Source organism: Erythrolamprus reginae, chromosome 3, assembly GCF_031021105.1.
Source record: "Erythrolamprus reginae isolate rEryReg1 chromosome 3, rEryReg1.hap1, whole genome shotgun sequence".
NCBI classification, from domain to species: domain Eukaryota; kingdom Metazoa; phylum Chordata; class Lepidosauria; order Squamata; family Dipsadidae; genus Erythrolamprus; species Erythrolamprus reginae.
Window position 1 is genome coordinate 3,146,977 of NC_091952.1, and position 19,356 is coordinate 3,166,332.

At 46.5% G+C, this 19,356-nt stretch overlaps 2 protein-coding genes across 3 annotated transcripts in view; one reads left to right on the forward strand and one right to left on the reverse strand.

The window, feature by feature from the left end:
- On the reverse strand, positions 1 to 16,555 carry POFUT1 (protein O-fucosyltransferase 1). 2 transcript variants are annotated; one of them, XM_070744397.1, is made up of 7 exons: positions 16,014 to 16,555; positions 12,458 to 12,579; positions 10,375 to 10,557; positions 7,087 to 7,199; positions 4,681 to 4,873; positions 2,293 to 2,535; positions 1 to 845 (listed from the first exon to the last, which is right to left on the reverse strand). In XM_070744397.1, the coding sequence occupies exons 1-7, from the start codon at positions 16,132 to 16,134 to the stop codon at positions 657 to 659; spliced, it is 1,164 nt and encodes a 387-aa protein (XP_070600498.1). In that variant the 5' UTR covers positions 16,135 to 16,555; the 3' UTR covers positions 1 to 656. The 2 variants fall into 2 exon arrangements, with proteins under 2 accessions (XP_070600498.1, XP_070600499.1); XM_070744398.1 differs by having other exon boundaries at positions 12,458 to 12,575; positions 16,014 to 16,207.
- PLAGL2 (PLAG1 like zinc finger 2) overlaps positions 16,239 to 19,356 on the forward strand; it is a 15,468-nt gene continuing 12,350 nt past the window's right edge. Inside the window, exon 1 of the mRNA XM_070744395.1 lies at positions 16,239 to 16,483. The gene's annotated coding sequence lies outside the window, so the exon portion shown is untranslated. The remainder of the gene's footprint in view (positions 16,484 to 19,356) is intronic.

Sequence of the window (19,356 nt, forward strand, 5' to 3'; positions counted from 1 at the left end):
TTTTATTTTAGAAAAGATTATTTTTATTTCAGCTTTTAGACTGTGATTTCTGTAAAAATACTAAACTGTTCAAAAATACCTCATTTTTTTTCAATATCAAATATATATATATATATGTACTTGGCAGCCTGTTCCTCATTAGAGGCTTCAATGCTAATTAGTTCTGAAGATACCAAACCACGTTACAGATCCTGGCAAATTCAGATTTAGTCTTCGCAGTCCAAGCGGAAGGGATGGAGATTTAAATCCGTTCTGGAAAAAAACTTCCAAATGTTAATCAGTTACAATGATGAATTAAAGTGTCTTCGGTTAGCCACTGCTGAACTGCAGATCATTTTTTGGGTGATTCAATGATTGTGCCGTGGTAAAATACTGTGCGCTTAAGGAGCACCAGTTCAGACATTCATTCTGAGGTAAGAAGGCTGTGGAAAGGGAAGGAGAAAAGTCAAGCGTATTCAGAGAATTCCTTGATTTAAACCGCAGCAGGGGGGAAAATGGGATTTTCCCAGAAGTCGCTCTATTCTCCCAGCTCAGGCTATTGGGGGAGAAAAAATCAGAACAGCACCAGGGTGAATCTGCAGAGCTGACCAACTGCAGCTGTGCTTCCGATGGGGCGTTGTGTGTGCCGAGACCCGAAGCCCATTGTCCTCTGCGGGTTATAATTCATCCCGTAGCTTAGGGGGGTAGTCCATGCCGAAAAAGGAAGACGGCCTCTGGTGGATGTCCCTCTCCCGTTTCACGAAGGCAGTGAAGGAGGAGACGCAGTTGCCGATAAAATGGTCAGACTGGCCGAGGACATACAGGTCTATCTGGGCCACTTCCGGTTGCAAATGGACCACTTTTACCTGCGATGGGAAAACAGCCACAACGCCTTATTTTTTTTTTAACATTTTATTTATATCCCATCTTTGTTACTTTTTTATAAATAACTCAGGGCTCAATATATCTAAGACTAGTTTCCTTCTCTCATTTACACCAGCATAACCACCCTGTGAGGTAGACTGGGCTGAGAGTGAGCAACTGGTCCAGAGTCACCCAGCCAGCTTTCATGCCTAAGGCGGGACTAGAATTCACAGTCTCCTGGTGATTGGCCCAAAGTCACCCAGTCAGCTTTCATGCCTAAGGCGGGACTAGAATTCAGTCTCCTGGTAATTGGCTGTCTCCTGATGATTGGCTCAAAGTCACCCAACCGGCTTTCATACCTAAGGCTGGACTAGAACTCAAGCTCTCCTAATGATTGGCCCAAAGTCACCCAGCTGTCTTTCATGCCTAAGGTGAGACTATCCATATCCATTATTCAATGCCTGGGGAGGGCGAAAATGGCCTCCCCCGCCCCCTGGAAGCCAGAAATGGCCCATTTCTCAGCTTCTGGTGGGCCCGGTAAGCTTGTGTTTCACCCTCCCTAGGCTCTAAAGGCTTCCCTGCAGCCTCGGGAGGACAAAAACACCCTCCCCCATCCCCCCCGAGGTCCTCTGGAAGCCAAAAACGCCCTCCCAGAGCCTTTGTGTGAGCCAAAAATCAGCTGACCGGTGCACACATGCACATTGGAGCTGAGCTTGGGCAATGGCTCGCATGCCAGCAAACATAACTGCGGGTGCCACCTGTGGCACTTGTGCCATAGGTTCGCCATCCCTGGTCTAGAGGGTCACCGGATTCCCCTTCTGCGATCTTCTGATTAGCCAAAGTCAATGGGGAAGCCAGGTTCCCTGATCAACTGCAAGAGAGTTTGGAAATAGTGTTGGGCGAACCTGAACTTTTTAAAAAGTCCGTGTTCGGCATTCGCTCGTGGCGCTGCAAGCAAAAGGTGGGAAATCCCACAAAGGGATTCCGGGGCGGGGCTTTGACGTCAGAGAGACTACTTCCTGGCCGGCCAAAATGGGGAGGAAGGAGTCTCTGTGACGTCAAAGCCCCGCCCACAGAATCCCTTCGTGGGATTCCCCACCTCCTTTTGCTTGCAGCGCCATCCTTGTCCGTAAAATAAAAGGAAACAAAAGGAGGTGGGGAATTCCCCACCTCCTTGTTTATTTTTACGGAAAAGGACACCGCAGCGGCGCTGCTGCGGTTCAGGTTCAGCAAACTCACCCGAACTTCCCGGCAAAGTTCAACCGAACTAACTTCGTTGGGTTCGCCCAACACTAGTTGTAAAATGGGGCAAAGCTCACTTAGCAAACGTCTCCCGTAGCCACATCAATTCTGGGCTCAACTGTGGTCGTAATTCGAGGGCTACCTGCACGCCCCTGTCAACACTGGCAGCGATGGGCAGAATGTTCTTGGGTGGGAGGCGGGGGTTACCTTTCCTTCGAAAAGCTGCTGTATCTCTTTGCTGTAGGGCTCTGAGTCGGTGGCCACGTAGACGGCTTTGGCCTCCGTCCTCTCCACCCAGAGTTTCAGGGCCCGCTTGATCTCCTTCAGATCCGGCAGACACATGTCCATGGTCAGGGCTGCGGCACTGTTGCGGTCGTAGCCCACGCACTGCGGCGACGCCATTAAATGCGACCCAGCCGTGCCCTCCTTCAGCAGATTGCAGGCGTTTTTCTAACGGGGGACAGAAAGGAGGGGAAAATACAAGGCAGCGCTGGGGAGTGGTCTTCATAACGACAGTATTTTTCGGACTATAAAAACGCACTGGCTGCCGATCAGTTTCCGGTCACAATTCAAAGTGTTGGTTATGACCTTTAAAGCCCTACATGGCATTGGACCAGAATATCTCCGAGACCGCCTGCTGCCGCACGAATCCCAGCGACCGATTAGGTCCCACAGAGTTGGCCTTCTCCGGGTCCCGTCGATTAAACAATGTCGTCTGGCGATACCCCGGGGGAAGAGCCTTCTCTGTGGTGGCCCCGGCCCTCTGGAATCAACTCCCCCGGAGATCAGATTGGCCCCCACCCTCCTTGTCTTTCGCAAATTACTCAAGACCCACCTATATCGCCAGGCATAGAGGAAGTGAGACACCTCCCCCAGGCTCCTATATTTTATTATTGGTATGTATGTGTTGTATGGTTTTTAACTATTGGGGTTTTATATATATATTTGTTTTCGTAGATTTTCACGGGTACAGGTATGATGGTCTTGGTATATTCGGGTTTCTTCCCGTGTAGGATTTAGAAATTTCTGGGAAGGTTTCGACGAGGTCCCACTCGTCACCTTCAGGCTGGTGCTTCTGTCCTTGTTCTAGGGCGAACACAGAACGAGGACAGAAGCACCAGCCTGAGGATGACGAGTGGGACCTCGTCGAAACCTTCCCAGAAATTTCTAAATCCTACACGGGAAGAAACCCGAATATACCAAGACCGTCATATATATATATATATTTCTTTTAATATTAGATTTGTTTTACTATTATGTTCTTTTACTATTGTTGTGAGCCGCCCCGAGTCTTCGGAGAGGGGCGGCATACAAATCTAATAAATAAATAAAATAAATCTTCAGATCATGCAAAATGCAGCTGCGAGAGCAATCGTGGGCTTCCCATGTCACACCAACACTCCGCAGTCTCCATTGTTTGCTGATCAGTTTCTGGTCACAATTCAAAGTGTTGGTTATGACCTCCGGAGTGAGTCAGCTTATTAATTATTATTTCGCAGCTGTTCCTGTTGCTTTTGAACTACGGCTGTACAGACATAAATCTTAAGATAAGGGAGGAGGCCTGGAGGAAAGTTTGTGTGCTCTAATTGCTAAAGATAGAGAGGAATGTGACTGTATCGCATTTTCAATACGGAGGAGAGGAGAATAAAAAATGGAGGGGTTTTTGTTTGTGAAACCCTGCATTCAGTAAGTGTTATTTTCAATGTACTATTATTATTATTTATTACTATTATTTATTAGATTTGTATGCCGCCCCTCTCCGTAGACTCGGGGTGGCTTACAGCAATGATAAAAACAATATACAATGACAAATCTAATAGTTAGACTCTAAAATAACAATAATACATTTAAAAAGTCTAAAAAACAAGAAACCCCAATATATAAAAAACATACATACAGTCATATCATACACAAAAACTACATAGGCAGGGGGAGATGTTTCAGTTCCCCCACGCTTGACAGCAGAGGTGGGTTTTAAGGCGTTTACGAAAGGCAAGGAGGGTGGGGGCAGTTCTAATCTCTGGAGGGAGCTGATTCCAGAGGGTCGGAGCCGCCACAGAGAAAGCTCTTCCTCTGGGTCCCGCCAAACGACATTGTTTAGTTGACGGGACCCGGAGGAGACCAACTCTGTGGGACCTAACCGGTCGCTGTAATCAAAGTTCTACCAGAATCCAGAACACTAAGTGGTTTACAGAATCAGCCTCCTGCCTCCAACAATCTGGATCCTCATTTGATGGAAGGCTGAGCCAACCTTGACATGGTGATGAGATTTGAACTGCTGAACTTTAGCGGTTAGCTGAAGTAGCTTGCAGTGCAGCACTCTAACAACTGCACCACCCCTGGTGTCCTCTTTCCTCCACCTGTCCTAACCGAACACCCTGTCTACTATGGAGCTGACAGGGAGCCACAGCAGTGGGATGAAAGAGCCACATGAGGCTCCAGAGCCACAGGTTGCTGACCTCTTCCCTCGACCATTCCGGACAAGTGGCTGTCTACTCTCTTTCTTACTGATTCCCTCTTTTGGCTTTGAAATTGGTGTAGCGGCCAAAGACCAACCCAATCGCGGGTAACCAAACCTCTGCATCAGGTACGTACCCAGTCTGAACCCACGCGCAAATGAATGCCCACGTAGGGTCTGGTCAGAAGGGACTTGACGTAGAACTCTCCTTTCTCCACCATCTCATCGGACCAAACCACGTAACGCTGTAGGGGCCGGTTCTCTTCCAGGACGGGAAATTGTGCCGGGGCACCCGGGAGGGCAAGAATGGGATGTTCCGAGGGTGGATACCTAGGAGGGGGGGGGGGAAACCATGTTATTATTCGTCCTTTCTCTTGGTGACCAAAGGAAAAATGACCTGCCAGCTTGATTGAAAGTTTGAATCCAGAGATCTCTGAACCATGTTTATTTATTTATTTATTTTATTATTTATTTATTGGATTTGTATGCCGCCCCTCTCCATAGACTCGGGGCAGCTAACAACAGTGATAAAAAACAGCATGTAACAATCCAATACTAAAACAACTAAAAAAAACCTTATTATAAAACCAAACATACATACAGACAAACCATGCGTAAATTGTAAAAGCCTAGGGGGAAAGAATATCTCAGTTCCCCCATGCCTGGCGGCAGAGGTGGGGTTTAAGCAGCTTACGAAAGGCAAGGCGAGTGGGGGCAATTCTAATATCTGGGGGGAGTTGGTTCCAAAGGGCCGGGGCCGCCACAGAGAAGGCTCTTCCCCTGGGCCCCGCCAAACAACATTGTTTAGTTGACGGGACCCGGAGAAGGCCCACTCTGGGACTTAACTGGTCGCTGGGATTCGTGCAGCAGAAGGCTGTACATTTGTTTCTCCATAATAACCTATTTCTCCAAAAATAAGACCTTGTCTTATATATTTCTGAACCCTGAAACAAGTGCTTGGCCTCATTCATTCATTCATTCATTGGATTTCTTTGCTGCCCCTCTCCTAGAACTCATATCAAAACAATAAACAATATACATATCTAAAAAATCCAGTTAATATAGCTAAAAAACTTTAAAAACTCTAATAACATTTAAAATCATTCATTTCTATTCACACTCATCAGCCAGGAGGACTAGGGTATAATAGCCCCAAGCCTGGCAGCACAGACAGGTCTTTAAACTTTTATGGAACGCCAGGAGGGAGGGGGCAGTGCGAATCTCTGCGGGGAGCTGATTCCAGAGGGCCGGGGCCCCCACAGAGAAGGTTTTTCCCCTAGGCCCTGCCAAGCAACATTGTCTAAAACACATTTCCCTGGGGTTTGATCGGGTGCTGAAAACTTTGCAAACAACATCCTAAAACGGATTCTGCTCTTTTATCGCCTACCTTTGGGTCGAAATCAAAAAGAACCCAAGTTAAACTTAGCCTTTCTTCTCCCAGCCTCAGTGATCATGTAATGTTGCATTACGGTTTAAAATATACATATACAGTAATACCTCATGATACGAACTTAATTGGTGCAAGGAGGAGGTTCGTAAGACGAAAGGTTCATAAGACGAAACATTGTTTCCCATAGGAAACAATGTAAAGTCAATTAATCCGTGCAACCAAACCCCCCCCCGCAAAAAAACGGCTTTTGGCGACTGCTGGGAAGCCGCGCGACTGTTTTAAAAGGTGACAGCCGGCCTGGGGGGCTTCCCAGCACCCCCCCGAACCCGGGTTCGGGGTTCAGGGGGGTGCTGGGAAGCCCCCCAGGCCGGCTGCGACCTTTTAAAACACCCGCGCCGCTTCTCAGCTGTCTCCTGAAGCCGAACGCTAAAGCCGAACTTCTGCGTTCGGCTTCGGGAGACAGCTGGGAAGCGGCGCGGGTGTTTTAAAAGGTCGCAGCCGGCCTGGGGGGCTTCCCAGCAACCTCCCGAACCGAACCCGGGGTTCAGCAAAATTTTGCCTCTTCTTACGAACTTTGTTCGAGTTACGAACCGGCGTTCAGGAGGCTTCTGGGAAGCCCCGCCGCCCGGCTGTCACCTTTTAAAACAGCCGCGCGGCTTCCCAGCTGTCTCCGAACGCCGGTTCGTAACTCGAAAAAAGTTCGTAAGAAGAGGCAAAATTTTTCTGAACCCCGGGTTCATATCACGAGTTGTTCGTAAGACGAGGGGTTCGTATCTTGAGGTACCACTGTACATATACTGCTCAAAAAAAAATAAAAGGAAAACTTAAAAAACACAATATAACTCCAAGTAAATCAAACTTCTGTGAAATCAAACTGTCCACATAGGAAGCAACACTGATTGACAATCAATTTCACCTGCTGTTGTGCACATTCAACTTTGTACAGAACAAAGTATTCAAGGAGAATATTTCATTCATTCAGGCCTAGGATGGGTTCTTTGAGTGTTCCCTTTATTTTTTTTTTGAGCAGTGTATATGTTGTTATATTTTATTCATTCGGGGAGGAGAGGCAAGCTGTGCACTTCTCCAATCTGACTAAAATCCGATTGTCCACCCGGGATTCTGCCTTGTGAGCAATTTCCAACTTGGTTACCTTTGGTTCCACTTCTCCTTGTAAAAAGCGCTGAAGGAGAGGCCTTCAAACAACTCCGACGTATCGAACTCCACCGCAAATTGATCCCAGAAAGGCCCAAAGGGATTCCCGTCCTGCAAAAAGAAAAAAAGAGGATCAATTTGGATAGACCTCGATTTATGACACACAATTGAGCCCAAAACTTCTCCTGCTAAGCGAGACATTGGTTAAATGGCCTAGGCCAGGGATGGTGAACCTTTTTTCCTTCAGTTGCGGAAAGAGCGTATGCTCGTGTTATCGTCCACACCCATAATTCAGTGCCTGGGGAGGGCGAAAACAGCTTTCCCCACCGCCTGGAGGCCCTTTGGAGGCTGGAAACGGCCTGTTTCCCAACTTCTGGTGGGCCCAGTAGGCTCCTGTTTTGCATTCCCTAGGCTCCAAAGGCTTCGCTGGAGACGGGAGAGGGTAAAAATCCCCCCCCCCCCCCGAGGCTCTCTGGAAGCCGAAAACGCCCTCCCGGAGCCTCTGTGCTAGCCAACATTCAGCAATACACATGCACATTGGAGCTGAGCTAGGGCAACTGCTCGTGTGCCAGCAGATATGGCTCCATGTACCACCTGTGGCACCCGTGCCATATAATCGCCATCACTGGCCTAGGCCATCTTTATGTAGTGTAACAATTTATTTTTTCAGACCCTCAGAGAATTCATTGCCATGAGGTGCCATGTTGAACTTCCAGTGACCAGTATCAGAGAGTGAGACCAATAACATCAAATTTCACACACCTGAGACCTTGTACCACTAACAAGTCACATGATACCAGGAAGGCAAAAGGGCTGCTTGGACATTATCACTTAGGGGTGTACTCACTTTTGTTGCCAGCAGTTTAGACATTAATGGCCTTGTGTTGCGTTATTTTGAGGGGACAGTACATTTACACTGCTATACAAGCTGTGTAGCCACTACTTTACACTGTAGCCAAGTGTCATTTCTTCAGTGTTGTCACATATACTTAAATACATTGCTCAAAAAAATGAAGGGAACACTTAAGCAACACAATATAACTCCAAGTAAATCAAACTTCTGTGAAATCAAACTGTCCACTTAGGAAGCAACACTGATTGACAATCAATTTCACCTGCTGTTGTGTGCATTCAACTTTGTACAGAACAAAGGATTCAATGAGAATATTTCATTCATTCAGATCTAGGATGGGTTCTTTCAGGGTTCCCTTTATTCTTTTGAGCAGTATATTTACAAAATGTGAGGGTGTGCACTCACTTCTGTGACATACTGTACATCTTTCTTAAGTAGAAACCAGTACAGAATTCCTATAGGGCACTGATGGCGAACTTTTTTTGGTTTGTGTGCCAAAGGTATGTGTGTACGTATGCTAGAATCCCCGCACCCACTCCCTTGCCCCCCACAAATGAGCACCCCCCCGCTAGTCCTGCGCATGCGCCCAATTCCTGTCCCCTGTCCCCGCGCATGCGTATAAGCCTCACTGAAGCCTGGGGCAGTGGGGGGAAAAACACCCAATGAGCAAGACAGCAGTTTGGAAAAACGGACTTCTGGTTTGCCCGTTGGGTGTTTTTTCGCAGCCGGGGCCTTCAGGGAAGCTTCCTTGGAACCTCCGGATGGAGAAACGGACTTCCACAAGGCCGAAAATCAGCCTGGACTGACAGCATGCACGGTGGAGCTGACATAGGGCAACACCTTGAGTGCCCTCCAACATGGCTCTCCGTGCCACGCCTGCCATAGGTTGGCCATCACGGCTATAGGAGAACCACGACACTCCTACCTTGGGTATAATTTTTTTTAAAAAAATTCTCCACCTTAAGATAAAACATATGAAAATAACAAATCACAAGACCAATATCAAACCAGATACATATGCCACATTTCCATATCATTCATGTGCTTTAAGAAGTTTCTTTACTTTCTACCTTCTCTCTCCCCGCCCATAACTCCATCTCTCCAACATTATAAGTACAGTAGTACAAAACTTTAAAAACAGAAACAAATAAAGAAAAATGCCTGGGATAAACATATATCCATCCTAAGATAAAATACAGAAAATAGTATAAGGGCAGACTAGATGGACCATGAGGTCTGTTTCTGCCCTCAGTCTTCTATGTTTCTATGTAAAAAGAAACAAAACCCCCAAATATATCTTCAATATCTAACATTTCTATAAATCCCATATTCACCATTATTTATGGAGAAAGGGAAAGAGAGAAGAAAAAGAAAAAAAATCCCCCTCGCTCCAACATTTAGCTAAGTCCCTAATAGAAATTGTTTTCCCATGTAAAATAATATGAAAACATGAACTATCTTAGATTTGTGTTACATTAGCTGCCACTATTTCTTTTTTCTTTTTTTCCATCTGGGTGTCTAACCGCTATTTTTCAATCTGTTGCCTTTTTCGGGGGAAAAAAAGAAAAAAAATATTCATATACTTAAATATTTTTAACTTCCATCCATTCATAAATTTCCCCCCAGATTCTATAATATTTGGACCGGGACTCATTGCTCACAGTCACTCATGCCCTCATCACCTTGAGGCTCGACTACTGTAACGCTCTCTACATGGGGCGACCTTTGAAAAGTGTTCAGAAACTTCAGATCGTGCAGAATGCAGCTGCGAGAGCAATCATGGGCTTCCCTGAATATGCCCATGTCACACCAACACTCCGCAGTCTGCATTGGTTGCTGATTAATTTCCGGGCACAATTCAAAGTGTTGGTTATGACCTATAAAGCCCTTCATGGCACCGGACCAGATTATCTCCGGGACCACCTTCTGCTGCACGAATCCCAGCAACCGATTAGGTCCCACAGAGTGGGTCTTCTCCGGGTCGCGTCAACTAAACAATGCCACTTGGTGGGACACAGGGGAAGAGCCTTCTCTGTGGTGGCCCCGGCCCTCTGGATCCAACTCCCCCCAGAGATTAGAACTGCCCCTACCCTCCTTGCCTTTCGTAAACTCCTCAAAATCCACCTTTGTCGTCAGGCATGGGAGAATTGAGATATCTCCCCCGGGCCTATACAATTTATGTATGGTATGTTTGTAGGTATGTCTGCTTAAAAATGGGGTTTTCTTAACTACTTTAAATTTTTAAATTGTAAATTATTAGATTTGTTATGAATTGTTTTATTATGTTGTGAGCTGCCCCGAGTCTACGGAAAGGGGTGGCATACAAATCTAATAAATAAATAAATAAATAAATAAATAAATAAATACATAAAATAAATACATAAATAAATAAATATTCTGAATCTTCTTTAAGTCTTAAAGTCAGTCTCCTACCTTCATGGGGCAGGTCTTTTTGTCAGGGCTTCTCTGAGCTGCCGCTTCAAAGCAGTAGGCCGCCCTCTTGCCAGCAGGCCAGTGAGTGGGCGCCAGCTTCTCCATAAACTCCTCCAAGCTAATGACCCGGTGGTACTCTAGCAGGGTGTCCATCTTGAAGTATTTTTGGTAAGGAACATGTAGCTGCAATAAAAAGGAACCCACGTGTACACTAACACACTGAAGACGATAGCAAACACACATCATGGTTAAATAAAAAAACCTGACCACTGGCTATTCAAATGGGACAAATGGGCAGGTTGGATAGGGGTCTTGAAATGAGCATTGGATCTTAAAAAGGGAGCTTGTCATATATCTTCACGAGACTCTGGAGAGGGGCGGCATACAAATCTAAATAATAACAATAACAAAACAACAACAACAACAATAATAATAACAATGCAGTCCTAGGTGCTTGGGAAGCGCCCGACTGGTGATGAAATACGAAATCCAGCATAGTGATCTTGTTTGCTGTGTTGTATTGACATAATAATAATAATAATAACAACAACAACAACAATAAATCAGAGCCACTTAACGTGCTACGCTGGGTGACTAGGAGCCGGGGAGTTCCAGTCCTGTCTTAGGCACGAAAGCCAGATGAGTGACTTTGAGCCAATCACCAGGAGCCGGTGAGTTCTAGTCCCGCTTTCAACATAAAATCTGGCTGAGGGACTTTGGGCCAATTACTAGGGGATGATAAGTTCTAGTCCAACCTTGGGCACAAAAGCCAGATGGGTGACTCTGAGACAATCACCAGGAGCCGGTGAGTTCTAGTTCCGCCTTAGCCAGGAAAGCTGGCTGGGTGGCTTGGGCCAATTACTACACGGTGATCTGTCTTAGGCATGAAGGCCAGGTGGGTGACTCTGAGCCAAACACCAGGAGCCAGTGAGTTCTAGTTCTACCTTAGGCATGAAAGCTGGCTGGGGGACTTTGGGACAATTACTAGGGGATGATGAAAGCCAGATGGGGGCCTTTGGGTCAATCACCAGGAGATGCTGAGTCTCACAGGCGTGAAAGCGAGTTGGGCAACTGGATCAGTCACTCTCTCAGCCCAATCTATCTCACTGGGTTGTTGTTGCAAGGAAAATAGAAGGAAAGTGTAGTAGGTACGCTCACCATTTTGAACTACAGTGATGCCTTGGTTCTCGACCACAATTCGTTCCAGAAGTGTGGTCGAGAACCAATTTGGTCGAGTACCGAATTTATTTATCCCATAGGAAATAATGGAAATGGATTTAATTGGTTCCCTGTTAACTCGCTGGGAACCAATTAAATCTATTTTATTTATTTCCTATGGGATAAATTCGGTACTCCAAGCTGCAGGAAGGGTGGGGGTGGCTGCAATCCCGGCAGCTTCGGGGAGCTCCTTTCCCCAATGCTTCGTATTATTACCTGTAAGCAGCTGCAAAAACTTTCTCCTTCCCGGCGGCGGCAACGGCTTCCCTTCGAGGAGCAACAGCGCCGGGAACGTCACGTAATGAAGGGAAGCTGCTGGAGCGGCGGCAACTGCTGAGATGGCTCCGGCGGCTTCCCTTCACCACGTGACGTTCCCGGCGCTGTTGCTACTCGAAGGGAAGCCACAGCCGTGAAGGAGAAAGTTTTTGCAGCTGCTTACAGGTAGTAAGAGGAAGCAATGAGGAAAGGAGCCTCCCGAAGTTGCCAGGATTGCAGCCGCCCCCACCCTTCCTGCAGCTTGGAGCTCTTATAGAGCTCCTCAGCCCCCTGAAGCTGCTGGGATTGCAGCAGCCCCCGGCGGTAACATTTCGGATAATGAACAAAATTTTCTGTGGCTGTTCAGTATCCGAATTTTTGTTCAGATACCAAAGCAAATTTTTGCCGAAAATTTTGTTCGTTATCCGAAATGTACGAGAACCAAAGCGTTCGAGTACCGAGGTACCACTGTACTATAAACAATAATTAAGGTGGGATTTAAAAAAATCAAATAAATAATACACCAAAAGCTCTGAATCCAACCCAACCAACCAACCCAGTCATTTTTGCAATTAGATGCGCAACATGTAAAGATAATAACGTAACATACATTCGTGTAGGGAGGCCTGTGATGCCGGTACTCAATCCACGGAGGCACAGCTAAAGTCCGATTCACTGTCTTAGCGAACGCCAAAGATCCGAGGAAGTGATCTGCTTGATTCCCAAATCTCCCTTGGAACAGAACACAAAGGACTGTTTCTTACTCACTGGGCAAAGAAAAGGCAGCATTAAGTCTAGACAGGCTTTTTTGATGAAGAGCTTTTGAGTTCAACCGTGAAGATGAAATTACAGACACAGCTAATCTTTGACTTACAACCACAATGGAGGCCAGAATTTCTGCTGCTAAGCAAGATGGTTATTAAGTGAGTTTTGCCCTATTTTAGAACCTTTCTTGCTGGAGTTTTTAAGTGAATCACTCCAGTTATTTACTTAGTAACACATTGCTAAGTGAGTGTTCTGACTGTCAGGTCACAAGAGATAATCACATCACCCCAGGACACTGCAACTGTCATAAACTGAGCCAGTTATTAGGCATTTGAACTTTGATCACCTAATCATGGGGATGATGCAACGACAAATAGTCGTAAGTCTCTTTTTCTCTGTGCTGTTGTAATTTTGAATGGTCATTAAGTGAACTGTTGTAAGTCAAGGATACCTGTAAATAAAAAGCCACCTAAAGTAGTCTCAGGGTGAGACTGCTTTACTCAAGGGAGTAAATAAATTTAACAAATAAATCAATAATATTTTACTGGGAGATAAATTCAAATATTTATCTCCCAATAAAAAATATCAAAAATATCAACAGACCTGTCACATCCTATACATAAATTCTTTCAACTCCTATCCTCAAAACAACGCGATGGGGCACTCTAAATCAAGACAACTAGACACAAGAACAGTTTCTTCCTGAATGCCAGCATTCTGCTAAGCAAATAATTCTCTCACCAAGGTCAAACTATTTTTTAAATCTGCGCTATTAGTCTTCTCATTGTTCCCATCACCCATCTCCTCCCACTTATGACTGTAACTTTGTTGCGTGTATCCTTATGATTGACTGGTTCCTAATATGATTTGATTGCTTATTTGTATTTGGCCTATCATTAAGTGTTGTACCTTACGATTCTTGACAAACGTATCTTTTCTCTTTTTTATGTACACTGAGAGTTTATGAACCGAGACAAATTCCTTGTGTATCCAATCACTTGGCCAATAAAGAATTCAACGCAACATTCCAATATCTATGCTATGCTATGCTAAGCTATGCTATGCCAGTTGTGGCTCGTTCACCTCCAGTGCAATTAGCCATGGAGCTGAGGATGCAGAGATAGAGACTGAGACAGTGGAGGCGCGGTACAGGCATCCTGTGTTCTTGGCATCCAAGACTGACGGTGAAGAGGACGTAATGTCAGAAGCTGAAGAGCAACCAGGGCCTTCTGCACCTCCTGAGAGGAGTGACTCAGGAGAAGAGGAGGAGCCTCTTCTGGATGCTACAGTGCGCAGGGCCTGTAGGAGGCATGAATGGTTACTCAGGAGGTGGTTTACTCATGAGTAACACTGCTGATTATTGGGCCACGCCCTCACGGTATTTAAGAGTGAGTCACACCATGCTTCAGTGCAGAGAACGCAATGCGTCCTAGAAATCTATTTTCAGCTTTTGTTTTTTGGCTTGTGATTTAAAAACTCACGTTCTTTGCTTTCTTAGGAGTTCTGGGCTTCCAGCCAACTTCTGAATGTCTATGCCAGTGTTTCACAACCTTGGCCACTTGAAGATATTTGGACTTCAACTCCCAGAATTCCCCAGCCAGCGAATGCTGGCTGGGGAATTCTGGGAGTTGAAGTCCAGATATCCTCAAATGGCCAAGGTTGGGAAACACTGGTCTATGCTACTGAATCTTGTTTGAACTTGGTAATTATTGTCATGTTTAGGCAAAACTGTTGAGAGACTTTCCTTTCGAAAAGACTTTTAACTGTAAATACTTTTTGTACACAGTGAAATCCTTCATTAGTTAAACCAGTGGTGCACATCTGATTTCTGGGGGGCTTGGCGCTGGGACAGAACAATTCTATTCTCTATTCTATTCAAAAAGTGTTTCCTGTGGGAAAGTGGGGGAAGCCCCCTCCTCCCAGGTGAGTCAACAAGAGGGGCGGCCCCAAGTATTTCGTTCTCCAACCAAATTAAATCAAATAGAAAGGAGACCACAAGAGGCCCACCCCTTCGTTGGGGTTTCCTTCACCCTAAAGCAGGGGGGAGGGGAACCATGGGCCTTTTATGACTTGTGGACTTCAACAACCCATGTCTAGTTGGCGAAGCAGTGGAAGTGATGTGCCGGTGCCTGGAGGCTGTTGGGCTCTGGATGGGTGTCAACAGGCTCAAACTCAACCCTGACAAAACAGAGTGGCTGTGGGTTTTGCCTACCAAGGACAATTCCATCTGTCCTTCCATTACCCTGGGGGGGGGGATTATTGACCCCCTTAGAGAGGGTCCACAACTAGGGCGTCTTCCTCGATCCACAGCTCATATTAGAGAACCATCTTTCAGCTGTGGCAAGGAGGTCGTTTGCCCAGGTTCCCCTGGTGCGCCAGTTGCGGCCCTACTTGGACCGGGAGTCACTCCTCAGTCACTCATCCCCTCATCACCTTGAGGTTCGACTACTGCAACGCTCTCTACATGGGGCTACCTTTGAAGAGTGTTCGGAAACTTCAGATCGTGCAGAATGCGGCCGCGAGAGCTATCGTAGGGCTACCTAGATTTGCCCACATCTCTCCAACACTCCGTGGCCTGCATTGGCTCCCGATCAATTTCCTGTCATAAGTCAACGTGTTGGTAATGACCCATAAAGCCCTACATGGCATTGGACCAGAATACCTCTGGAACTGTCTTCTGCCACATGAATCCCAGTGACCAATTAGTTCCTACAGAGTTGGCCTTCTCCGGTCCCGTCAACTAAACAATGTCGATTGGTGGGCCCAAGGGGGAGAGCCTTCTCTGTGGCGGCCCCGGCCTTTGCAATCAACTCCCCCCAGATATTAGAGCCGCCCCCACCCTCCTTGCCATTCGTAAATTGCTAAAGACTCACCTATGTCGCCTGGCTTGGGGGAATTAAGATACCCCCAGGCATATATAGTTTATGCATGGAATGATTGTGTTGCATGGTTTTAATGTTGGGTTTTAAATGTTTTTTAATATTAGATTTGTTAATGTGTGTTATTTTGTGTGTTATTTTGTTGTGAACCGCTCCGAGTCCAAGGAGAGGGGCGGCATACAAATCTAATAAATTAAATTAATTAAATTAAACTCCCAGAATTCCTCAGTCACTGGCTCTTGAATGCTGGGAGTTGTAGTCCACAGGTTATTAAAAGGCCCATGGTTCCCCACCCCTGTCCTAAAACCTGGCTTAAGTGCTCTCCCTTGCCAAGGATGATGGGAGTGCAGCCTCCCAAAGGTAGGCCTTCTGTCGGAGGCCGGCGGTGCAGAGCTGGTGGGCAAGGCGAGGGGAACCGGGGCAACTACCCCCGCTTCATGCCACCCAGTCAATCCGCCGGTGTGAGGGGCAGGAAAGGCAACAGCACCAAAAGGGAGCGAAGCGGCTGAGTTCGGGCCTCACCCATGCAGGGGCAGTAAAGCAGGTATCCGGACGGGTCCCAGCCATCGTCGTACGCGCGTCCCAGGCTCGGGAGAACCAAACAGAGGAGGAAGAAGAGAACACCGACCGCTTCAAGCGCCATCGCCGCCTTGCTCAACAGGAGAGGCCGAGGCCTATTTCAAGGCCTCTCGGGCCGTCTCCATAGCAACCGGCTCAGCCAGCCCCGCCCCTCCCGCCAGGCCCCGCGCGTCAGGCCGAGGTGACTTCCGACCCAGGCCGGAAGTGGCGCCATGGAGGCCTTGAGCAGCGGCGCGAGCCAACCAGCCTGAGGGAAAAAGCAAAGGGAGGCCTGGCCGCCTTCCTTCCCGATTTCACCCCGCCCCGCCATGGGGACTCTGCCTCGCCCCGGGCTCCTACGGCAACCTTCCGGCTTTCCTCCCTTCCCTCCGGGCTCTCGAGGCGCCAGGAGGGGAGCCGCGGCGGCGGCAGCGGTGAGCTGGGAAACGAAGCGGGAAAGCGGCGAGGAGGGCGGGGGGTGATGGTGAAGAAGGCTGCGCGCTCATGTACGCATGCGCGCTGCGTGAACGCCTCGGCGGGACTTTTCGGGTACTCGTGAAATTGAGGGGGGGGGCGCCCCCTTTTCTAAGGCCAATTGTGCGGGGAACGACAAAAACCACGAAGAGTGTCTCAGGAAGGGCCTTCGGATAGCTTTTTATTTTTCGTTGGGGTCGCCTTACTTTGGCCGGGGTGGGTGTGAGGAGGTTTCTCCTGGATGTTATGTGAGGCGATTCGGCCTTCCTCAGCCGTGGCTGAAGTCCGACTTCAATTCCCAGAATTCCCAGAGCGAGAGAAGGCCCCCGCTTGTCTGAAAGGATGCTAGCTGGGGAATTATGGGAGTTGGAGTCCAGCCATGCTCAAGCATATTGTGTGGGGAATTATGGGATTTGGAGTCCCATCTTAAAGCCTGCTGGCTGGGGAATTATGGCAGTTGGAGTCCACTCACCTTAAAGACTGCTGACTGGGGAATTATGGCAGTTGGAGTCCCATGTTAAACCCTGCTTGTTGGGAAACAGGGAATTGAACTCCTTTCATCTTAAAGTCCTATCTTAAAACCTGCTGACTTGGGGAATTAAGGGAGTTGAAGTCCACTCTCCACTCATCTTAAAGTCTACTGGTTGGGGAATTATAGGAGTTGGAGTCCCATCTTAAAGTATAATAGCTGGAGAATTATGGAGTGAGGAGTCCACTTATCTTAAAATCTGCTGGCGGGGGAATTATGGGAGTCCACAGTGGCCAAAGTTGAAGAAAACTGCCCTGGATGGAGGGCCCATCTCAGGGTTGGATGCAACCACATATAAATATAGAAGATTGATGGCAGAAAAAGACCTTATGGTCCATCTAGTCTGCCCTTATATTATTTCCTGTATTTTATCTTAGGATAGATCTATGTTTATCCCAGGCATGTTTAAATTCAGTTACTGTGGATTTACCAACCACCTCTGCTGGAAGTTTGTTCCAAGCATCTACTAATCTTTCAGTACAATATTATTTTCTCATGTTGTTTTTGATCTTTCCCCCACCTAACCTCAGATTGTGTCCCCTTGTCCTTGTGTTCACTTTCCTATTAAAAACACTTCCCTCCTGAACCTTATTTAACCCTTTAACATATTTAACTGTTTCGATCATGTCCTCCCTTTTCCTTCTGTTCTCCAGACTATACAGATTGAGTTCATTAAGTCTTTCTTGATAAGTTTGATGCTTAAGACCTTCCACCATTCTTGTAGCCCGTCTTTGGACCCGTTCAATTTTGTCAATATCTTTTTGTAGGTGCAATCTCCAGAACTGAACACAGTATTCCAAATGTGGTCTCACTAGCACTCTATATAAGGGGATCACAATCTCCCTCTTCCTGCTTGTTATACCTCTAGCTATGCAGCCAAGCATCCTAATTGCTTTTCCTTCTGCCCGACCACACTGCTCACCCATTTTGAGACTGTCAGAAATCACTACCCCTAAATCCTTCTCTTCTTACGTTTTTGCTAACACAGAACTGCCAATACAATACTCAGATTGAGGATTCCTTTTCCCCAAGTGCATTGTTTTACATTTGGAAACATTAAACTGCAGTTTCCATTGCTTTGACCATTTATCTAGTAAAGCTAAATCATTTACCATATTACAGATGCCTCCAGGAATATCAACCCTATTGCAGACTTTAGAGTCATCGGCAAATAGGCAATCCACCCCTCTTCATTTCCCATATTACTATTCTACTTGTGGCAGGCCAAAAGCTAACTCAAAATGATGGCTTTGGCTTGACAAATGTAGGAATACGTAATACTTTTTCTCTCCCCCTACGACATCTTGAAGTTCCTGTTTCCTGCCCTAGACTTCTTCTGCACTTCTATGATCTTTTGTGCACGACAGGTACTCTTAATGATGAACAGTAGCAACAGATGTACAAGTGCCCACACATGTTTCCATGGAACAGATTATGTACATTTTTGCAGCTGTTTGTCGCAAAGGAGATTTCATGAGATACGGAATACTGGCTGAGATTAGCAATAGCATTTAGAATTATATACGGCTTCATAGTGCTTTTACAGCCCTTTCTAAGCAGTTTACAGAATCAGCATATTTTGCCCCCAACAATCGGGCTCCTCATTTGACCCACTTCGGAAGGATGGAAGGCTGAGTCAACTTTGAGCTGGTGGTGAGATTTGAACTGCTGAACTACAGCTAGCAGTTAGCTGAAGGAGCCTGCAGGGCTGCACTCTTAACCACTACGCCACCCCGGCTTAATTCATTCATTCACGATTCCATTGGCCTTTTTCATTTGCTCCACTTGCTTCTCTGGACTTCTCTATGGCGGCCCCGGCCCTCTGGAATCAACTCCCCCCGAAGATTAGAACTGCTCCCACCCTCCTTGTCTTCCATAAACTACCTAAGACCCACCTATACCGCCAGGCATGGGGGATTTGGGACATCTTTCTCCCAGGCTTATTATAATTTATGTTTGGTACGTAGGTGCTGTTTGGTTTTTAATTATGATAGGGTTTTTAGTTTTTTAATATTAGATTTGTGCCATTATAATATTGTTTTTATCGTTGTTGTGAGCTGCCCCGAGTCTTCGGAGAGGTGCGGCATACAAATCTAATAAATTATTATTATTATTATTATTATTATTATTATTATTATTATTAATTGGATTGTAGTATTCTCGGCTCAGATTCCTGGGGTCACCCATCACACAGTTGGACAGTTGATCATTTATGGCATCACGTAAACAAAGCTTTACAAATCTGCAAAAGGGATAGTATAGATAGTCCTCGACTCATGACACTTCCAAGTTACAACAGGCTGC

What these genes read in the sequence shown, in the direction of transcription:
- POFUT1 (XM_070744397.1), bottom strand. Translation starts at nt 16,134, where the DNA reads ATGGCGCTTGAAGCGGTCGGTGTTCTCTTCTTCCTCCTCTGTTTGGTT. An exon ending in GCTTTACTGCCCCTGCATGG is followed by an intron (nt 12,580 to 16,013) that starts GTGAGGCCCGAA and finishes TTCTGTTCCAAG; the next exon opens with GGAGATTTGGGAATCAAGCA. An exon ending in ACAGGCCTCCCTACACGAAT is followed by an intron (nt 10,558 to 12,457) that starts GTATGTTACGTT and finishes TTTTTATTGCAG; the next exon opens with CTACATGTTCCTTACCAAAA.